Source organism: Physcomitrium patens, chromosome 2 (genome assembly GCF_059467195.1).
Source record: "Physcomitrium patens ecotype Gransden chromosome 2, ASM5946719v1, whole genome shotgun sequence".
NCBI lineage: Eukaryota > Viridiplantae > Streptophyta > Bryopsida > Funariales > Funariaceae > Physcomitrium > Physcomitrium patens.
In genome coordinates this window covers 7076056-7100125 of record NC_143411.1, presented here as the reverse complement: position 1 = coordinate 7100125, position 24070 = coordinate 7076056, and the positions used below count along the sequence as shown (strand labels likewise).

Here is a 24070-nt window from a genome sequence, read left to right as displayed (position 1 = left end):
AATAATATACTTTACTTGTTTTGCATTTTTTTTCCAGGATGACGTCAATCAAGGTTATTTTAGCTTCCAAGTCATTGCTATTCTAGCAAACTCTTGCACATGAAGTAACAAATGCCAAGTCACTTGTATACTTATGCTAATTACCTACAAATGTATGGCCATTGCTTCTAAATAAAAAATAATTTTATAATTGATCATGATAGATATTAAAAATATTTAGATTTTCAATTTATAATTCAAAACATAAAGAGATATAAATTAACAAAACTATCAAGATATCAAATGACAAATAGATGTGTATGTATGTACATATATGTATAAACAAAAATTTAAAATATTACATGTTTTAGTAAAAAAAAATTGTAATAATTTCATTAAAAATAATGTAGTTTGATTTTTTCAATTTTATAGTATTAATAAATATAAAACTATAGTAATTTTTTGAAAAATAACTTAAATTTTGTAATATTAACACTTAAAAGTTAATAAATTTTACAAAAGTGTATTATTCAATAAATTTAAATTCAAATTAAAAAATCATCATATATATATATATATATATATATATATATATATATATATATACACATAAAATATTGCTAATTAAAGTCTTAAATTAAAAAATCACTTGATTTTTTTAACTATAATGTTAAACATTAAAATGATCAATTAATTAATATAGGTCTAAAGTCAAGGTATTTTAAAAGTATAATAACTCTTACAGTACTATGATTTTTTTAATTTGATATTTAAAATAGGATTTTAATTCTCTATATTTAGAAATATATTTCAAATAAATTGAAACAAAAAATTAATAAGTTTCTTTATCAAATATACAAAACGAAATTCAAAATTGTAGTGAGTATATTGTATGAATCCCATATATTTAATAGATGCTTTTAAAGTTAATTACCTACAACACTACTACATCTATTTTATATTCATATTTATATTTTTAAATCAAAATTATAATAAAAAAGGTTACAAAAAATTAGAAAAGAAAAAATATTTATTAGATAATTTTTAGGCTACAATAAACACTATATTGTGTGAATTTAATACTTATGTATTAATCTATGTTGTATTTGGAATATTTATTTTTTATTTGATATTGGTACATTGACTTACAATTTTTTAAACCAAAAAAAATTAAATAAAAAACTTAAAGTAGTTGAAAAAACTATTAGAACTCATTAAGCAAATGTTGTTATTAAATCAAATTTGCATGTTAGTCTTTATTATGAATTGCAAAGTATATTCAATGCTCTTGTTTCTTTAAGCCAAGTAGACTAATTTTTCAATTCTTCTATAATGAAAGAATCAGTGTCAATGTTACATACAATTTCAATACTCTTATTATAAAAAAAAATAGGTATAATTATATAGACTTATAAAATAAATCATTCATAAATAACAATGATTTTGGTATTTAAATAATATATATATTAAAATAAAAACATAATAGTTTTATGATATATATATATATATATATATATGTGTGTGTGTGAGTGTGTATGTTTGTGTGTTAAATATTAATTGAGTATTTTACATTAGTATGATGTATTGTAGAAGTACATATACATATATATACAATTTTATATAATTAAATTTTTATTAAAATTTGTAGGTATTTACTGAATAAATTAAATGTTTTATTCTAAATAATTTTATTCTATTTAGAAAAAATCATAATAAAAAATTTATATAAAAAATTATTACTCATATTTTATTATATTAAAATGTCTTATATTTTAAAATTATATTAAGTTTAAAACATTTTTTCATAAAGAAACATAAATATAATGTAATACATAATATAATTTTTACACTTTTTTAATGTGTAAAATGTATAAAATAAAATAATTTTAAAGTTTTAATATGTATATATATATATATATATATATATGATATTGCTAATATATCATACTTTTTCCTGCTAGATAATGTGCATTGTGGTATGCAATACAAATTTAGGGCAACTAGTAGGGGCATTAGGAACACCTTCTATATATATATATATATATATATTTTATATGTATATTAAATGGAAAATAATATAGAACATTTAAAAAAATATCTATTTTGATATTGTGATTTATTACATAAATTTTTATTTTATTTTATTTTTCAAATTAAAACGAGTTATGTAAAACAACTTGTTGTAATAATATTTATATTTCTTTAAATTGAAATTTGTAAGTTTTTTATTTTTTATTTGTATAATAATCTCCACATAATCTTCTGTCTTTTTATAGACATGCTTGGAATATCTATTGTAGGCCTAAAAATCACATCAAAGTTAATAAATTTACTTATTTTTTAAATATCTATGTTACTAAGATAATCCTGAAATTCCACAGTGAAAAAATAACTTTATTACATCATAGATGTTTCTAATTTATATTAAATAACTTCAATTTTTAAGAATAATTTTAATACAATAAAATACTTTTTTCTGATAAATCTTTAACATACATGTTTTTTGTATCTTTTTGTTCTTAACTTTAAATTTTTCAGTGTTAACATAATGTTTACTGATGCATTTTTGTGATGAGTATAAAACTATTACATTGGGGCTTTTTTATTTTCTTAAATATTTGAATTTATATACCTTTGAGAACAAAAATAAGGTCTTCTCAAAAATATTTCAGACCATAGAGACAATAGTTCCATTATATGATTGTAAAATAATAATGACACAAAAATAAAATATAACATATGTATGTATAAGTATACAAAGAACTGTTTTTAGAAAATTAAAAACCTCGTGATTCAGTACACACACACAAAAGAAAAAAATAATAATAATAATAATAATAAATCAAAATCAAAACAAAACAAAAACATAAAACATAAAATTTAATGCAAAAAACATAATAAAACTTATGGAGATAGTGATGTAACATTATCATTTATCATTTTTAAAACCAAAGTTGAAAAAGTTGCAAAACAACATTGTGTGTGGGTGGGTGTGTTTTTATTTTTATTTTTATTTTTTTAATCTGACCTCGGAGTTGATGTGCATCTTAAGTTCAAATTAATTTATTCGACTAAATTAGCATGTGCAAGCTTACCAAGAAATTACAATTTGTTGCAAGAATACAGTAGAAAGGAATAGTAGATTGAAAAACTAGCGTGAGGATTTTGCAGCAAATAGGATTGATTCATGAGGTTGAAGAGCAGTGAAAATAAAGATGGGGAGTAGAGACACACTAGCTGTGGGACTGGGAGCAGCAACCAAGAGTGAGGGACGAGCTCCATGACTTACTACAAAAAAGCTGACAGAAGTCTGGACTTGCAGACCAGGACTTGGAATTATGAACACATATATATATATATATATGTATACACACACACATATATATATATATGTATACACACACATATATATATATATATGTATACACACACATATATATATATATATATATATATATACACACACACATATATATATATATATACACACACACACACATATATATATATATATATATATACACACACACACATATATATATATATAAATAAATAAAGAGAGGAGAAAGTGATTATTGGGAGAAGGAGGAGAAAGTGTTCTTTTTTACTTCCACCCCTCTACCTCAAAATAGTGGCCCCAGCTGCCCCCCCCCCCTTTCACTTATTAATACTCACTTATCAACTCATATATATTTGTGGTGTACGGTATGGTAGTGTCGTCTTGGTCACTACTATTGTGTGACATCCCCCTAAAAACACAACCACATCAAATGTTCTCTCAAACTGATTTACATCCATCAACACATCTTATTTATTTATAAGAATTACAAGAATCGCATGTGTGTGTATATATGAGTGTATATATATATATATATATATATATATACATACATATAAGAAGATAATTTTAAAAAAGTACTAAAAAAAAATTACATCACAGTGATTGCCTCGTCTGTATAACTTATGGAAAAAAAAAGATGCATAATTTCAGCACAATCAATTCCACCGACACCCAGTTGAAGAACCTCGTTGCAAACTCGACATGTGAGGTCTACAAGCACCGCCGAGATTGGAACTAACTCTGGAGAAAGAGCGATGGGGGGAGAAACAGAAAAGGAATTTGGGCATCATCGCCCAAACGCAGCATACGGCGAGTATTTTACAAAATCTAACTCACTATTTCCCACGAGCGGCAATCGCTCCAGTGGTCGTCTTGGAGCCGTAATTTTATTTTTATTTTTTGTTTGTTTGTTTTGTTTTGTTTTTGTTAATTCGGTTTCGAAAGCGTAGGATCGAACACCCTCAAGGGATGCTGTTGTACTGCGATCGCTTGCTGCAATTCCACCAGTACAACATAAACTCTTTCGGCGATCAGAACCTCAGAGATTTGCCTGTTGCCGATGGACGTCGTGCTTTTGAGATGCATTAGGAAAATCCTGAAGTGGTAATCTAGTTGTGAAAAGAGCAAGTGGGTTAATTTTTACACCGTGCAGGTCGTCGGAGCTGTGGCGTGTGGGGCTGTTGCGAGAGACACTATGCTGACACTATTTTTGAGCTATGGTAGGATTGGCACTCTTCGCCCACACCCACCAACTTCAACCCCCCCCCCCCCCCCCCCCCCCCCCCCCGACTCCGAGACTAGCATGGAATTATGAGTGACCATGAGTAACGCGCGGTGGGTTCGGGTTCAGCTCACAGATTGGGATGCTTGTAATGTTTTGGCAATCTCTTGGAAGCATTGGGTGTGACAGAGTGTGCGAGTCTGGATCGCGGAATGGAATCCCTTGCGCTCGGTGTTTAGGTTATGGTGTTGGAGTGAGGGGAGTAAGACGAGCATTGTCGCGGGAGTTTTTCCTTAGCAGTGCCGGAGAGCATTGCGGGCGGAGGATCTTGCGAGAATACTGGATCATAGCCCGAAGAGGAAGAGGGTTCCAAGTTCTGGCTCGAGCTGTGGGAGGTTTGCCTAAAGTGAGGGTTCAGGAAGGCTACAATCGCAAGTAGAAGCTGTGTCGATGTGAACGGATATCGTTACGTTTGTGTATTGTGGAGATGAAGATGTTGAAGTGTAGTGACCCGACTTAGTTGGTGTTTTTGATGTTAGATCGTGATACATTTCCAGGAAAGAAAATTCAGAAGTGGGGTAAAGATGTTTTCTCCGACATTGGAAGGGTCAGAGTGGATGTGTTCAAGTTTCCTTCTAGTGAGGTAATTTGTGTTTGAGTAGTGGCTAGTGCATTGGCTGCTTGACTCACTTGCAACTTGATTTCGACTGCCCATCTGAGTTATTCTAAAGCTAGTTCGACGATAACGATGAGTTTGGGAGGAGATAAACGACCTATTGGTAAGGATGCTTCGAAAGATGGCATGCCGGAAAAGAAACGTCCTCGATCCCAACTCGCGAGGTTTGGACGTCTTTGTACGACTACTATTTGTTTTGCTTATAACCATCTGCGGCAGTATCAAATTGGGGTCAGTGTGAATTTTTATATGTAATGTGCTATATTGAGCTCCTTTTTTTAAAAGAAAGATTCTGTTTGCTGTAATGTAGGGTCATAGTGGAGGCTGTGAAAATGGATATGCTGCAGAAACTATGCTCAAGTTTGGAGCCTATGCTTCGACGTGTGGTAAGAACCTATCGATACTGTTCCCAATTTTGAGAGGGAAACTCGGTAGCAGGAACCGTGATTTTATCATTGCTTTAGAGTACAGAATTTTTAGAGGAGCAGAACTCTACGCTATCGGATCGTGTTTTGAATTATCTGTCAACCACATGGGATGTATTTTGAGTGATTTTTTAATTCTGAAATGTTGAGCTTACGGTTCCAATTGCCTTGGAACTGGCTACTGTGGTGGTCATTTAACCTGCAGTGAATGAAGGAAGCGACCAGGTTTGTATATTACTCACAAAGGGTTGATTTCATGAAGCAATGCAGGTTGCAGAGGAGGTTGAGCGTGCGCTTGCTAAGCTCGCTCCTCCAAAACTGGGGATCCGGTATGCTATTAGGAACTAGATTCAATTTTATGTATCCATTTTCATTGTTTTCTGTCGGGCTCTCACTCGACAGGTCTATTTACTCAATGTTTCAATGTCAACGCAACGCAAATTAGTTTCTGGTTTTGAACCTTTTTCTCTTAAATCAATGTTCGCAGGTCGTCACCAAAGAGGGTGCAAGGCCCAGACCAACAGGGTTTGCGCTTGGAATTCAGGAATAAGCTAGCTTTTCCTCTCTTCACCGGAAGCAAAGTCGAGGGAGAGCAAGGTTCAGCAATTCACCTTGTTCTACAGCATGCCGTCACGGGTCAAGTTGTTACCACTGGTCCAGAAGCCTCCGCTAAGCTGGACATTGTAGTTTTAGAAGGTGATTTCACAGCAGAGGAAGAGGGCAATTGGACCCAGGAAGAGTTTGAAAATTTTGAGGTTAGGGAGAGGGATGGAAAAAGGCCTCTCCTCACTGGAGACCTTACTGTCACATTGAAGGATGGGGTGGGGACTTTGGGAGAGTTGACATTTACAGATAATTCCAGTTGGATTCGCAGTCGCAAGTTTCGATTAGGCGTGAAAACTTCATCTGGATTTTGTGAGGGCTTGCGAATTCGAGAAGCCAAGACCGAGGCCTTTACTGTGAAGGATCATCGTGGAGAGCGTATGTTTCTTACCTCACCTCTATCTAGATTGTAATGTTCCTTACGCCGCAGTATTCGGTTATATGGCTTCTCGTTTTTGGGATTTAGAAGTTCGGACCTTCAATATGCTCTAGAATTGGTGAATGACCAGTGTACATTCCTACTGCCTGCCTTTTTACGGTCCCTGGAAGAAGTACGAAGGATCAGTGGAAATATTAGGAATGGATACGTTTCTGTTTCTAAGAATCGTTGTCGGTCACATTCTGCAGTTTACAAGAAGCACTACCCGCCTTCCTTGAATGATGAGGTCTGGCGATTGGACAAAATTGGCAAGGACGGTGCTTTTCACAAGCGTCTCAATCAGTCTCGCATTATGACAGTCGAGGATTTTTTGCGACTGGTTGTGATGGATCCTCAAAGGCTGCGTAACGTAAGTGTCCCATGCTAAACTTATGCAATGCAATATCATCTAAGGTATTTGAATCGCGGAAATCTAGACTCAACTCTGTCCACTGCCTACGCATTCTACAATTTCATCATCGCCCAGTGTTGTGCTCAAAACTTGACATCATTTGATTTGTGCAGATTTTGGGAACTGGAATGTCGAACAAGATTTGGGAGGGTACAGTGGAGCACGCGAAGACTTGTGTTTTGAGTGGAAAGTTGCAAGTATACTATGCTGACGAGAAGCAGAACATTGGCGTTATTTTCAACGACATTTTCCAGCTGATGGGGCTTACCGCTGATGGTTCATACATGTCAGTGGATTCCCTCTCTGACAGCGAGAAGGTACTGTAACAAGTATCTCTAATGTTGGCGTAACTTTTTTCTATACTTGCATATGCGTCGGCCCATGTCCCGTTGTTGCATGTCATTTTCCTCAATGTTTCCTAGTTTCTTTTTCTTCATCAAGCACATCAATTTCTGAATGTGCTGTGTGAATTGATGCACAGGTTTATGTAGACAAGCTCGTAAAAGTGGCTTACGAGAACTGGATGAACGTAATAGAGTATGATGGGGAGGCGTTGATCGGTGTGAAGACGTTACATCAAGCAAAAGAGTTTGATACTCACACTGCGGACCGGTTTGGTGGAGGCAAAGTATCCAGTATGTCCAATACTCCCAATACCCATTCGCAAGGTCCGAGTCTGAACCATCAGCAAAGCCTACAGACATGCACATTATTTATAGAGGATGTCATTGCATGAGTTTACTAGCCCAGGGTTTGAATGGTGGGCGAGTAAGGAGCGGTCTTTGGGTTCAAGTTCCTGAGGGTTAGCATGAAGTGGCGTCAGCATGACCCACTGGAAGTTCTATCGAGAGCTTTCAGGTGTAACCTGAAAAATGTGCATTTATCTGCCAGGGTACTGCAGTCTGCAACTTTGAAGGCCAAGTGTGTAACATAGTTGAGTGTGCGCTTGAGCTGGACTAATCAGGGGATTACTTCTTTCAACCAATACAGTAGAAGAGTCCGTCTTGAGCGCAAGCCTTAGGAGATTGATTGGGCAGGCTTCTTTCTTTTTCTTTTTTTCTTTTCTTTCAATACCTTGTATCCTGGAGATCTGTGCTTACAAAGTTGACCATCCAATTGCGTCGAGATCTTTCGTAAGCAAAATAGTCTGATTGTAGCCTAATACGCAGTGTAGAGCATTTTGACCAATTTCCAGTAACCTCATTTTCAACTGCGGAAAGGTATTTTTATTACGTTTGCCTACTTCAGTGTGCGTTCAGATGGTTTTCCTGGTGCTACCTCGGGCCACTGAAAGCATACTTCACCTTCTATTCAGCTTGAACGTGTATTAGGACGTTTCTACAGTTGATTCGTTACGTGTCTATACAACTATGCAGGTGGTGGTGAAGGTGAATCAAGATCAGGGTCCCTGTCGTATGGACCGGAACCGATAAAAATTACTCCACTGTCATTTCCTGGTTCTATTAGTCAGCTACCAGACAATCAAAGTATCACAGAACCCATTCTGCAGATGAACAGCAACATTGAGACTCATAATCAACCTGTTTTGTCCAAGCCTCCTGAGAGTCTACTGCTTACAGATCACAATGGGTTGACTGGCTTAGCTCTAGGTCATTCACAAAGCAGCACAGCGGTATCAAGTTCTGGTGTTACTCCCTTCGTTCCTGCTGTGATGAATGGTTCCACGTCAGGCACTAGTGATTGGCGGCAGCAGCTGCAGCAGCAGCAGGAGGAGCAGCAGCAATCCCGACGAAATTTTCAACGACAGGAGAGTTTTGGCAGGATGTTAATGTCTGATGTTACTGAGGACGAAATTCGGGCCCGAAGTATGGAGCTTTTAGAGAACGAGGACATGCACACACAAATTCAGCAGCTGCTTCGCATGTACAACGGACAGTTAGGCGATATTTCGTTTAGCGCAGATTGTCCTACCCCTGGAGATGATACGTTTCCATTTTTAGATCCACCGGGTACAGGTGAAGAGACTGTGGACGAGCACAAGCCTCGACCAAACGGTAGGGCGTATGTAAGTTGGTTGAAGTTGAAAGCAGCACTTCATTGGGGCATCTTCATTCGTAAACGTGCAGCTGCAAAGAGGGCTCAACTTGAAGAAGCTGATGATCCTGATTCATAACCACGGCCTTCTAAAGTATTTGGTAGGACTGATTCTTTCGAAGCGTAAGGTTCCGTCTCGTGATTAGTAGCTCTGGTAATGATTCTTCCCTCCCAGGTTCAGGTCTTATCAAGTCACTTCGAAGGTGATGTGTTGTTAGTGGTGAACAGAAACTTATGGCTCTGAAGTCATTTGTTGAACATGGTGATGGAGAAGGGCCGCGCTCTTGATTATCTAGTTTCTTTAAGATTTTATTGGTTCTGTGGGAAGTGGAATCCGCCTTTCGATACAGCAGCTCTGCAGCTTGTGTGGTTCTCTTGGGTAATAGCTATGTATTCTGCTATCAAGCCGCTGATGTATGTTTTAGATAGAATAGTATGACTTGGGATCTCTATATTTGTGCTAAATACATTCACTCTTTTCCTCCCTCGTGTACTGGGTTGGAATCTGTCTCAAGCGAAGAACGGAAGGCGATTGTGGACGTTGGAGTGATCTATATATATATATATATATATATAGATATAGATAGATTAAGATTATTATGTGGCTATTAACTGAGCTGACGGTTGTGGAAGGCCATTGATTTTTCGTGAAGTTCATGCTCTTAGTTTTAGTCCCAAGACGTAGTAATATTTATGTTGTGATTCATTCTGGAAAGCACAGGAACATGATTCCCTATCTTCTTTACTAATTTCCAGTTTATCTTCGCACTGCAACTAGTTTCCTCTTTGTTGATTCAATTCAGTGTTTCTATTTTCTTTTGTATCTATGAGACGATTTCTCTTGTAAATGGACAAGAATAATTGTGATAAAGCCCTTAAAGGCTAAAACGGTCTTTCAATGCCAAACAGTGTAGTCGTGGTCAACTGAGACCACACAAAATGCAGCACTAATTCAACTCATTTTTCTTCTTTAGCGACAATATTTTGAAGCCTTGTGCTCAGGAATAATGACTTTGCTTTGCTTTTTCTGTTATGCTCATATTATTGTCCATGTTTTATTATTTTTACTTAGTCTGGTATGTCGTATTTTGTGTGTCCATTATCACATTGTTTTCATTCATGTTCTAAAGGATGATTGTATACTCATTCTGCAGTATATAGGAACAAGAGCTTTAAATATTAAAAAAAAACTGAATTTTGAGAATGACTTGAAACCCTGTCATTCTCTTTGAATATCATATTTTTTAAGAAAATTGAAACTTGAAAGAAAAAAACAAAAAAAAAGAAGAAGAAGAAGAAGAAGAAAAGGTAAGAGCATGATATATTACTTACAACTAACGAAAAAAACTTTCATACAATCGAATTGCATCTCCACAGAATGAAATGTATCTGGGCAAGTATGTTCCTCTTGTTTTCCTCTGAAAAAAAACAACTCTATACTACACTGGTTTGGCTTAATTTAATCTACATGATTGCAAACCCCCTGAAATGAAACTCTTCCTTCAAAAATATAAGTATGAAGAAAAAATTTGAGTTGGATCTTTGAAACTATCCATGAGCAAAATGCCTTTCACTATTTTAGGGTACTGCAATAGAATCATCTTGGAAAGAAAGATTGGAAAATTGCAGGAGAATCTTTGTTTATATTTACACTTACCGAACTTGGTTTTTATATGATTTGTTGATTAGAGGCACAACAATTAGCTGCTCTCTGAACACCCCAACTATTAATCAACTTAAAATTGTCATAAGCTTAGGAATGTTTTGAAACCATTTCTGTGATGATAATTATAAAGATCACATTGGGTTTTTAACACGTGAAAGGTGAATGAAGATTCAAAGTTGCAACTATTTGGCTGCTGCCAAATGCCTACCAAAACAACTATAAAATATCAAAAATAAAATATTAGACCGATATTCAAATAGTTGTGCTCGTTTTACTTACATTTAAAAATAAATAAATAAAATAAATAAAAAATTGTATGCAGGTATGAATATAAATAGATAATAAAAGATAGATGATAATTTCGTTGTGGATTGAAGTGCTATCACTCAAGCTTATTATTAACATTCCATTAATCAAAGAAAGAGATTTTGGTTTGAATACTATTTTGTTCAAACTTCCCATACAAACTTAATGTATGTATTTTGATTATAGTTTATTGACACCAACCACATTTTGTGTAGGGATTTAGCTATTGATCATTCGATACAACTAAATGGAATATTATTATGCTTTTTAAATTCAAAAGTAATGAAGTACAATATTTCTTAGTAATATTTGTATTGCATGGCATGTTAAAACATCTTTGGGACTCATTAAGAGAACAGAAATTTTTTTTAGTAAAAACATTAAGAATTTGGATACTGCAATGATATTGGCCTGCTAAGAGTTGTTAATATGTATTAATAACTACATGAATAAAATTACTTAGATCTAGGTTTGCCTAGCTGACTCATACTTTTAGAATTGGTGCAATACAATTTCTTTTGTTCTTTTTATTTGTATTGGACATCTCAAGTTTGTAGATGCATCAATTTTCTCTTATCATACAAAAGCAATAATTACTTTATTTTAGATCAACCACAATTCTCTCAAATATCTTTTAATTTTTTTTCTTATTAAATAGAATTGCCTATTATAATTAAAAAGAATTTAAGTTACAAAATTTTCAATTTGCCTGATTATGTAAAATTTGGTTGGATCACAGTTAAATTGGTTAATATGCCTTTAACACTATTAGATGACTTTCTTGTCATATTTATATACAATAATAACTACTTTAAACATTATTATTCAAAATTATATTTTTTTTAAAATAAAATAGCATAGAATAAGATTTTTAAATTATTGATTGAGTTGTAAATACTTGATCATTCTTTGGAATAGAAACTATGTAAATTTTAATGTTTGAATAAGAAAAACGTTATCTTATTGGCTACAACTACTCACTAGAAGATGTCACTAACTTCAAAATTACCAATTTATTATTTTAACCATATTTATTTGATTATCTTAAAAAAATAACCAACATATTCTTTCAATTGCTATTTTCTTTTCTTTGGCACATTGAGACCTTGTATTATGTTATGACAAGTTGGGCAGATTTTATTTATTTATTTTTAAATAGCTATTTCTAAGGTCTCACACATACTACAGGGGTAATAAGCTACATTTATGATTTTTTAAAAAAATACGATTCTAATAAAATTGTGAATAAAATAAAAATAAAAATATGAAAATGAAAACATAAGAGACTTAAATATTTGAACTTCTTAAAAAACATTGGTAGTACATGCTGTAAATTAGAAAATATTTTACTATAAACTAATATATTTTTTACTCATATTTTATTTATTATTTTATGTTACCTATACCCTAAAATCTTCAATTAGTAAAATATTTAAAGTTTAAGGCATATATGGCTTTGATTTGTTGTCAGCACAAGAATAGGTTCTAGTATGGTATTTGGCCAAGATTACATGATTTTGTAGCCTAGATTTTTATCAAAAGTAATTAAGATTTCAATTATATTAATTACATTTTTTTTTTTCTCTTGATGATATTAAATGAGTAGCATTTTGTGTCTTGATTGACAGTATGAACCTATCCAAAAATAGTGAGGTATGATAAGCATTTTTTATACCAAATATAATTATAATAAAATGAAACAATTTCTAAAATTAAAACGACTTTTATAAAAGATTATTAATCATTTCTCAATCACATAATTTTTAATTATTAAACAAAATCTTAATATAATTGTGTTTCTATTCATGGAAAAGGTGTCAACATCATAAAATATGAAACGCATTCTCTTGTGTTGACCAGGCATCTTGTTGATTGTTCTATCTTCATGAGAGAATAAAGATAAAAGAAACATTAAATGTTTTGTCCACGTCAGCCATTCTACATTGTTTACTGCTTCCTATTGGCTGTTAAACTTATCTTAGTATTTTTCTTTCTCATGTATCATTTGCATATTGTGTCGTGATTTCCTTTCTTAAGTTCCTTCATAATTTGATGCCACTGTGTGGCCAAATTCTACTTCTTCCTGCACCAAGTTGTTCAGTGTGTCTCCTTTCTTTTAATAATAATAATGATAATCATAATCAAGCAAGCAAGCACCCAAAAAAAATAGAATGTCTATATATATACATATACATATATCAAATCTACACAGAGTAATTCAGAAGATCTCAGGAGCAATGCACGGATACAGCTTTTTACTTTATTATACTTTATTAACCTTTTTTTGTGTGCTGGGCAGCAGGAACAGAGACATGAAGAATACGTTCCATGTCCCCTGGAAGGCACTACAATTAGGCTTTTCAATTACTTTTATGATTAGCTGTTGCCCCACTTTGTTTTTTTTCCTAAACTCTGGATCCTCGTGAACCCAAAAGATTCTTGGGATAATTACTTTTTATTGCCCATGGGAATATAATATAAAAATATAAAACTAATAATATATTGTCTTCTAGCAAAGGGCAGCGCCATACGAGCAGGGACCAAATATGGGCAGAACGTCAATTTTTATTTTCATTATTTTTTATACATAAATGTAGGGATTGTATGAACGTAGTTCTAATTAGTTATTACTTTCCCCTAAGGATTCGGCATTTTCCTGATTGGGTGAAATGGGACCATGCATCTGACACCAGATTTCTCCGCCATCTTGGAGAGTAAAAACGGGCAGCCTCCAAAATCAATGTTACGGGCAGCTCTCTCCAGGGTGTCAGAAGGTGTGAGATCATGGGATCGAACCCCAGTGGAGACTGTCCTTCAGTGCCTATTCATGTCCATGGCAGACCACTATAATTAGTCTCTGTCGTTCTGCTTCTTCATTAGTTATATATATTTATATATTTATTCTATTTTATTTTATTTTTTCCTTTTTTCTTTTTATGATAATTAGACCAAGCTTCTGATAAGGAGTGGGATGGATTTGGGCATGATGGCATCAGCACTGAGCAAATTCCACCCTCTATTTGTGCAATAGCAAATAATTGGGTAGAGAGGTGGGGGGCAATTCTCAGGCAAGAGACAAATCTCTCTAAGTTTAAGCAAATCCAATGGTATGCAGAAAATCCAGACTGAGGAATGGGGGGTGCACCCATAGATATGATCAAAGAACTGTCCATGGCCATGAGTTTGCTTTGCTGGTTGATTTATAAAGGGGAGGGTGCAAGACAAGAATCAGTGGAACATGGATGGGGGTGTTAATATGGCTGGCATTGCCTGCTCAATTTGACAACTTCAGCAGCAAAAGGAGGAACTGTTCTTATTATTCTATGTCATGGGAAGCAAGGCCAGCAGGCTCCCAAGCCTTTGTCCCTCTCAGTCTCTCTTGTACTCTTACTCTTACTCTTACTTCTTTCAGGTGGGGTCAATATATGCTGCTTCTGTAGCTGATGCTGGCAACACATCATCCCCATATCATCATCCAACACAGGATAGTGGTGGTGGTGGTGTACTGTGTATGAGGATAAGGCAAATCTCAATGACTCCTCAAAGTGTGCCCATGCTCTCTCTCTCTCTCCCCCTCTATTCACCACCACCACCATCACCACTTCATAGTCCACAGACCCCACCAGGACCCAGACTGGTTATTCAATGGACCCACCCACCCACTCACTCTCATTCTCTCTCTCTCTCTCTCTCTCTCTCTCACATATACATTCACACTTACACACACATATTACTGATTCTAAGAAGGGGGGGGGAGGGGGTTCATAAAACTCTTGGGTTTGAGCCTCTTGTTTTTGCTGTCTGTCTGTCTGTCTGTCCACTGCCCACTTGGAGTGGTTGGAAATGGAAGAGGATGGGAGACTACTGAATATTCATTCATCCATCAATATGGGGGGGGGGTGTGGATGCCACAGTATCAAAAACTGTTGGTGATGCTACATGTGACTACCAGTATTATCTCACCCTCATGAAAGACACTTTCCCTTCAAAGACAAATTATTAAAAAAAAGAAAAAGGGTGAAAGAAGGGTGATTGTGAGGTAGAAAAAAACAAAACAAAAAACAGAAAAGGGGGGAGAGATAGAGAGATAGAGAGAGATCCTAGGGAAGTGGGGAATTGAGTTTATTGCAGAATCAGTGGCCTCCTGTTTGTTGTTGTTGCTGCTGCTTCATTCTGACCCATTCCTCTCTCTCTGCACCTTGTCCTCCAGTGTTTGTGTGCCTTGTTGACACAGTCATTTCCTTTCAATGTAAGCCAAAAAATTTGAAAAAGGCTCATTCTTCTGCTGTCCCCTCAAATCATTTTTTCTCTCATTCCTCAACACTTTTTGTTTCATCCTCCTTGGAATCAAACAACAACAACAACTCTCAGTGGATGAGAGAGTAGGTCAAACATGCACATTACACAATGTGTTGCCACCTCAGTATCAATTAGCATAGGGTGCCCTTCTCCTCCTCAATGAAATTGAAGCCCATCTTTCATAATAAGCACCATATTTCTTATTCTTACAATTGGTTTTATAGCCCCCTGTTGATGGAAAGGAGGCTTGTTCAATAATTGGGAAAAGAGGAGGTGACACCCACAAGTATCCTGGTGGGGGCAAGGGGGGGGGGGTCTCTTTCTCAATCTCTTTAGAAACCACAAGAATTGTGTATAGTATAGTATAGTAGCTTTGGTTAGACTTGCATGGACTTGGAATGCATCAATCTCTGCATCTCAGGCTCACTAAGAACTTGCTTTGGGACCCTGTTGACTGAAGACCCCCCCCCCCATAGGAAAGCTCCATTGGGGGAAGAGACTTATTCTGCAAGCTCAGCAGCATGCCTTTTCTGCACAGATTCCACCCCTGGAATCAGTTCTGGTCCCACCCTGGAATAGGCCTGGCCTGGTGCCTGGGACTTTTCTGGCACCTGTTTTGTGCACATTGGAAGCCAAAAAAGTAATACACAACAAAAGAGGGTCCAAAGAGGGCCTACTCTATTCACATTGGGAGTGGAGGCCAATGATTTCATGTGTGCTTTTTTAAAATTGAAAGTCATCAAGACACAGGTTTAGAATTTTTAGTTATAAATTTAAAGTCCATGACTTTTGTAATATTCAACTTTTTGAATGTTTTCAAATATTCGGTCTGATGTGACTTCAGGATTTTATAGCTTACTTATATTCTAATATTGAACAATTCAATGCCAGTTTAGTATTTACATATTTTTTTTAAATCATATTTTTTACAAAATTTTGACATCAAATTCCCCATATTCTACAGTTTTTTTTTTTTTTTTTTTTTTATTTTTATTGATTAGTCTATTTTATCTATAATGGCCGCATTATTTTGTAAATAAACATATAAATCTATAAATAACCATGTGTATGTAATTGAACATCTATTATAATTTTGTAATACTTAATTACTCAATTAATTTTAAAAAAAACAAAAAAATGTATGACTGTTGCTTACTAAATTATGCTCGTTTTTATTTATTTACTTACCAATTTACCTGTGTTGCTTTTTTGAATTCGAGCATCACACATAATATTTTAAATGGCATTTCACTTTGTCTAATTCATTTTTAAGTGACAAACTCTACAGTAAGTCTATATTTGCACTCCAAGATTTCATTGGAATATTGAAAAAAATTAAATCAAACATTGATAAAACATTTGATAAGGATGCTTTTGGTCGTCATCCTTTTACCTTTACATTTCAATATTGATTTTTCGAAATGAATTATTAAATATATTGTCTTACTAACTTGGGTTCAACAATTTTAAAGCAATCATTAAAAGTTTTACAATACACAAATAGTAACGCAATACTCACAACGGCTACATATACAACGAAAACTTCATTGACTTTATAAAGGTAAATGTTTTAGGAAATGAATGCTGTTTTTTTTATTATTATTATTCTCATTTGTTTCTTTTAAAAGGGTTGAGTTTGGAATTTCCAAAAAAATAGAGTACATTTTTCAGTTTCATTGCTTTGTTTAGCCTTGCTTCAAATATGATTTCCTACGTTTTTAAGACTATTTTTGTCTTCTGCCATTTGTATTTCTCTGAATACAACACAAGTGATAGCCTCTATTCTGGTACACACATGTTAATATTAGCGCACTAGTTCCCCTTATATTACCGTAATTTCCTCCCCAAATCTATTCCACTTTTTTTAAGCACTAATCCATTTCATGCATGCACTTTGATCATCTACCCAGCTTCCCTGGCTGAGCCATTCAAACACTACCTTCTTTTGAATGCCTCCTCCAACACCCCCCAGACTCAACAATATCCTACACCTTAACAAAACCATTCTAACAAATAACGAGAATGAACCCATTGCATCACAGTGCCATTTCCAATGGTTCCATCCACATGTGTGTGTGTGTATATATATATATATATATATATATATACATATATGTATAGAGTATTGCTATTGTCACCACAATCTGCCATCCATCCCAAGTCATCAATTTTTTTTCAAATTATATAAAAACAAATACTTAATTTTAATAGAATATAATTTTAAAAATTAATAAGAATAAGTTGTGGTGGAAGTAACAAAACTGTGGTGGCATTAGCAACAGTATATATATATATATATATGTTTTTTTTGTGTGTGTGCACATATTCATAGAAAGTGAAACCCAGAGCTGGCTTCGCTTGTGCTTTCGCACAAAGCACACTAATCGATGAGCCAGCGATGGTGGATGATCGAGGGAGCCCAACACAAATACAACAACAACAACAACAAAGAGAATCATGCATGCCACGGGAATAAAGAACATTGCAATGCAACTGGGGCACACCACACACACACACACACCCAGTTTTCTCAACCCAATTCACTTCACCGCACCCAATTGTGCAATCGGTGTTGTTACGATTCCCTTTCTTTCCCTTTTGCGATCCCTCCAGCCTGGAATGACATGGCAGGGATAGAGATGAGCTCGGACCCCAAGTGGTGGTGGTGTTGCTGCTGCTCTGCCGCGGAGAGGAATATTCTACCACCAGAACAATGCAGGCGACGTCTCCCGCAATCTCTTCATGTAGTCATTCCCACTGCGCACGGACACCGCGAAGTGAAGATTGAAGAAGAAGAACTTCGTGTGAAAATGGGGGGGAATAAGGGGGACACTTTCCGAGAAACTCGCGAATTCAGGAGTTGGGGATGAGGGAGCTTGCGCGCAGGCGTCGTGAAAAGGGTGGATGACTGAGAGGTGTGGTGGTGCAATGGTTGCTGAATGCGGCGTCCACTTAGTTCCGAACGTTCTCACATTTAATGCAGCACTAAGCTGTGTCTTCTGTCTCTCTCGCACGCTCGGTCTTGTTTGGTCTCGGAGTGCCAAAATTGGGTGCCCTGCAGCATATTTGGGGGGGAATTGGATTGTTTCCATCCCAGTCGGAGTGGCGAAAGGGCGGACGTGCACAAGCAAGCTTCGGTTCATGCGGTGGGGGGAGGGGGGGGGGGTAGCGGGAAACTTGAAATTTTATTTCTTGACGTCATGCCGAACTCAAAGGTTAACAGCGTCGGAGGGTTCCCCTTCGACGAGTTCACTATATCCAGGTGTCCTTTTTCACTCATGGGCCAACGTGGTGGCCTGGCATTTATTCACTAACCTCCAAGGGGAAACCGCAGCAAACTTGGCGTCGGGCTAAAATTATTGGCTTCCGGCAAACCGTCGGAGCCTGCTCAGAAGGGGACAAGCAGAATTTATATCAATACCGCTATACTGAGTTCCTCCAATTTTAGCGATGGCAACGTTGCCAGCCCGTGCTCTTGGATGGTCTGCCTCCCTTTGCTTTTCAAATCCTGCAATTTAGTAGTAACGCCCTGTGGCACGCTCTGCAACTCCTGATTTCATAACCTGGAAATATTTTGGCAAATTCGCGAGCTTAATTTGTTGATAGCACAAGGCCCACGATCTAATGCTAAATCTGCACATTTACTCGTGTTGGGCCATATGACAAAATTTGTAACTCGATGTGGAACGCAAGCATTCTTGATGGTGTTGGTCTAACCCTGTGTGGATACCGATAGTTTGGCCTACTTGACTGCGCTGGTGTTGGATTGGATGTCTGCAGCCTGGAAATAAAATAATTTTTAAGGTACCTCAATTATGTAAGTTCGAGTCAAACTACAGGTTGATGGCGTGTAAACTCCTTGTTCTCGTGGTGGTTTTGAACGGTTCCAACTAGGCATTCTCGTGTTATAGAAAGACGAATGTTCACAATGATTAGGACCGGTAACTACAGTCAGGTATCTCGCTGGATTTTTGTATGGGAGAAACAATCAGTGCGCGGAGGATAATTCTACTGGCTGCAGGAGAGAGTTACATCCAACTGGTCCCACTTTTTAAGTGTTTTGTGCAGAACAGTTACCAGAGTCAATTACACAAAGGCGAGAATTGTTCATCTTCTCTCAAGGAAATCCGTGTTTGATTGGCAATCGCACACGCAGATACTTTTCCACCTGTATGCATTTGGCTACTAGGTTCCTCTGGAGGTGATAGGAAAGGGACCACTGTTCCGGTGAATAAGTTGGGATGATTACCGGTTTTTAGCGTTCTGGGAGGCTACGACGAATCTGTAAACACAGATATTCTACAGATTCTCTCGTCAACAATTGAACCCTTTTTTCTTTTCAATCTTTCTCTTTTTCTTTTTAAAATATAAATGTTTATATTTATATTTAGAATAATCACATCCCAAAAGAATTCAAGATGCTACTTATCATTTTCGTAAGGAAGTCAAAAGTCACTAACGCAAAGAATATGGTGAAAGATTTACCTACTGTGAGATGGATTCGGATCGTGTACAAAAGGTTAGTTTACTTCATAATATGCCAAGGGTGGTCAAGTTTTGTAGTGAATGCCATGGTCTACTGCATGCACTCAGAGACTTTGTTGGTAGTGGCCAATCACCAATACAGGAGTCCTTCCTTTCACCAATAACTTGCTGTTAATTGTATCACACCAAACAACTTTACCACTCTTGCATGCAGTTAATATAGAAGTTACAAGATGCCACCCCCCCCCCTTTGCGCGTACTACTGGTGTAGAGCAAAAGCATCGTTAAAAACGGCATCTGGAGGGTTGAAACAACTTGGAATTGAATAATATTACTTGGGGCTGATGATATGATGCGCTTGGGAAAGAGAGAAAGAGAGAGAAAGAGAGAGCATTTCTGTGGGCAGGAAGGGTCCTGCTTGCTGCAGGAACTGTTAATGGCAGGGTGGCATGGTTGCATAAAACGAGACCGTCCGGTTGACTGGGAGCACAATCCTATTCTACTGACGAGCTCACCCCGGCGACCTCCTCCGCGTGCCCGAACACCCAACCACCCCCATTACCATCCCATATATCATCATCCCAGCCCCATAGATGTGGTCCGAATGGGGAAGAAGATGATCGGAGGGGTGAGTAATCTTTAGCTTCGACAGATTCGGGTTAAGTCTGTGAAAAAGGGCGGTGACGCACCCGAGGAAGGCTTATTTTGGGTAGGTGATCGATCGGGGGTGTGTAGAGGAAGCCTTACTAGCCTTGCTTGGGGTTTAGAGTCGGCCATTGGGATTGTATGAATCTGGTGCTCCTGGCTCAGTCGAGTATTTGCATCATTTGCTCCGCAAGGTTGAGAGTTGCAGGGTGGGGAGATAGATAATCAGGTGGCGCGGTCGCCCAGATATCCCCCCGGGAGCGATTTAGCAACTGCAGTTGATCAGTAGTGATCGACATGGGTATCATAGTGCGTGAGAGAGCAGCTCACGAGGCTGCTTTGATGGACCACACGCTAGAAGGAACTGAGATGATCTTCTGGGGGGATATGCAGCAGCAGCAGCCGGAGTCCCAGCTTCCTTGCGGTTGGGAGAAGTGCCTTGACTTGAAGGTGTGGGATTGAAAACCCCGTTTATCATTGAATCGGTTTGATGGCGGTTGTTCTGTTGAATTTTGTGACGAAGGACAGATTGGAACTGGTCGCAGGAGATAAATTCAAGGGAGCATCGAAATAAAAATAAAAACTTTTCAGATCCGATTCTTGAGGACTTTCACTCTCGTAACATAGGCTTCACTCCGTTTCTGATTTGGTGTTATGGCTCTTTGAATGCAGACTGGTCTCGTTTACTTCAAGGATTGGAGCTCCGGCAGTTTGTCTTACAAAGATCCTCGCCAATCGGTTACGCTAGCTCTTGCTACGAAGCATGACAGCCTCCTACCCATCTCTTTGTGTTCATCTGAGAAAAACACCACAGTTTTCAAATCATCTAGGAATTCTAGTGATGATGGGACGAGCCTTAAGAAGCTCAAGCGGGAACCGTCAACCTTGTCGGACGATCACCGGGTTGGCAGCAGCACCGTGAGGCTTTTGTGGGGATTTCCTTCAGCTCAACACTCGTCAGCAAACGAGGGCGATTCGACTTCAGAGTCGATCCGGAAGACTAGCAATTCTATGAGTATGGATGACGACCAGTCTTTGGAATTGACTCTTAACCTCCCAGGCACCGTCAGGTCTAAGCCCAGACCCAGCTCCAATCAAATAGAGAGTGTGTGCACGATTGACAAGGTTCGCAGTGCGCTCGACAGGTTTCAGTGTTTGAACACTGTGTCTCCCCAGTTGTCTAAGAAGAGGAGCTTTGAACAAATTCTTGAACCTGGACTCAATCTCAACACTAGCGATCTCAAAACGCAGCCAGCGCTATCATCCTCAAGAGTCTCCACTTCGACTGGCCAGCTACAATCTGATTCATACTCAAAAACCTCGACTTCATCACAGACCACGTCGCAGTGGAGTGCCTGTTCAGAGTCTCGTTTTACGTCGCCCTCCGTCATGAGCTATCAAGGTACTCACACTAGCCGGGGTCCACCGTGTTCAACCCTCCCGATTTGTTGCTCGGTGCCGGAGTTGTCGTCTTCCAGATTAGAAAGATCCACGAATGCAGTAAGTCTTACAAATTGTGTGCGATGTTTCAGGTGACGACGAAGAGGTGCAACAACCCAGTGCATGCAGAGCGTCAGGCGCGAAGAGTTCTCAGCTTAATTTATTGGACGGAAAGCCCAACTCAATGGCTGAGGATGGATCACCGGAAGCGATGGTGATAGTGGGATGCAGGCGCTGTTTCATGTACGTGATGCTTTCGGATTCCCATCCCTGCTGCCCGAAATGCGGAAACACTGACCAGTCACTACTTGCGCGTCCAGTTCCCCTGCCTAAGAAGCAACGAACGGCAGCGCTCGGCAGTAGTAGTTGTAAGTGAAGCTAGTGGTGTCGTCGCTTTAAAACCTCCTCGATCTACCTCACGGAAAATTCTTACGTCACTTGTGTCAGCATCTGATCGACCGCATTGCCTAATCCCGGTTCCAGCGGAATTCTTTCCATCAAAACACCAGATGCATAGACATGGAAGTGGTGCCGAGTCTATGATATAGATTCCTCCTCCTGTTGATGAACCGTGAATGATCGACCCTTTGCGGATGCTGGTAGAGCCTTTGCAGATTGGGACTCTCCACACTTGTCGTAGCCTTGACAAGTACTCAGCGTTGAGCCCGCTTACGGATTGTTGCATGCTAGTCATCTCATGTCAAAGGATGCCACTAGTGTGCTGCTTTCAGTAGGTAAGTTTTTAAAACAGTGTTGATGATCAGCGATTTATCATACTCATTGAACCATGGTATGTGGTTCTTAAAGAAGCAGAGCCCTGTTGAAAGTGTGACTTTAGGAAGTAGGACTGACACTGTAAACTTTTCCAGAAAAATTATCGCGGGGACATTCTTTGACTGGACTTCTGATGAAGCCAGGATTATACAATTGATCACTTCATTACCGACTTCTGATGCCGGTTTTGATCTAGGATTTACTATTTCAAATATTTTGGGCATGGTACTTTCTGGAAGACTCAAGCATTTGGGTCACATCATGTGGAAGAGGTATATTGTTTATAGGCTTGCATATATATATATATATATATATATATATATATATATATATATATATAGTTTTTTAATCTTGTGAAGTCAACCCTCTGGCAACTTTCCAGAGGACTTGCTAAAGATTTGCATCTAATTCATGGTGACACTTCGTTGCATTTCACAACAGTTGGTACATCAGAGACCTGTTTCAACTCCCAGACGAAGAGGATTCATTTCCACACCGTTCTTTCCTTTGTTCATTTATGGCTCATTCACGGCTGTGAGCCCTCCAGCGGATTATCCTTTCCATCGTTGCTAGGAAATTTTTTCAACTTTCTTTCTCTGTGCACTGCAACTTGCAATATGTTGGCACCTGTAAGTATTGAACAGTGTAACGGAGCAAATACATACCTTATTTTCTAGTCCACCATCACTGTTGGTTTACACATTTGATGGCAGTGCTTTCTAAAAATGGACCCATAAGTTGATATCGTAGGATTTCCGAAATCAATACCATTTGCATTTTGGACATCACTCTCCTGCTTGCCAAGGTTTGTTCTAATCGTAACATGAAGCTGTTTCTTCCTTGCAATCAATTGAATACTTAGCAAAGACTAGTAAAACTAAAGAAATTGAAATTGATTTATGGTGATGTAATCTGTCTCAGAATCGGAAGAACTCGATCCATTTTGTTCATATTTGAGTCAGCTTTTTCGGATGACTCAGCTTGTTTGGAAAGTAAGAGGGAACACAACCAGCAATTCAACGAGCTGTGCCTACCAATTCACGGTAAGAGCATGACACGATTTTATCATTACCCTGCTTGTAGAATCTTGCCATGCAAATGTACTAGAATAACTTGTGGATGCTCCTGCCACCGTCCCACTAATACGAATAACCTAAAGTTTAATTAGCTTCTCAATCGCCTTCATCCTCGGTCTGAAATGACAGTGCCTGACCTTGACGTCTACAAAACGTCACAACTAAGCCACTGTCTTGGACATATTAGTTTGCAAGAGTCATAGCTCCAACACCGGAAATGGCAGCAAAACGACCGGTGCCCAAAGTTCC

At 37.4% G+C, this 24070-nt stretch overlaps 2 protein-coding genes across 6 annotated transcripts; both read left to right on the top strand.

The window, feature by feature from the left end:
• The first annotated feature begins 4335 nt into the window (after positions 1–4335).
• On the top strand, positions 4336–9879 carry LOC112277555 (calmodulin-binding protein 60 D). Of its 5 annotated transcripts, none has more exons than XM_024510032.3 (8): positions 4336–5381; positions 5528–5603; positions 5913–5971; positions 6130–6623; positions 6873–7033; positions 7189–7392; positions 7557–7743; positions 8452–9879. In XM_024510032.3, the coding sequence occupies exons 1-8, from the start codon at positions 5290–5292 to the stop codon at positions 9207–9209; spliced, it is 2031 nt and encodes a 676-aa protein (XP_024365800.1). In that variant the 5' UTR covers positions 4336–5289; the 3' UTR covers positions 9210–9879. The 5 variants fall into 5 exon arrangements, with proteins under 5 accessions (XP_024365800.1, XP_090101040.1, XP_090101044.1 ...); XM_090244914.1 differs by having other exon boundaries at positions 4373–4539; positions 5905–5971; XM_090244918.1 differs by having other exon boundaries at positions 4419–4539.
• Positions 9880–20385: 10506 nt separating this feature from the next.
• On the top strand, positions 20386–22959 carry LOC112295979 (uncharacterized). Its single transcript, XM_024548044.3, has 3 exons — positions 20386–20981; positions 21204–21933; positions 22064–22959. The coding sequence occupies exons 1-3, from the start codon at positions 20829–20831 to the stop codon at positions 22345–22347; spliced, it is 1167 nt and encodes a 388-aa protein (XP_024403812.1). The 5' UTR covers positions 20386–20828; the 3' UTR covers positions 22348–22959.
• The last annotated feature ends 1111 nt before the right edge of the window (positions 22960–24070 follow it).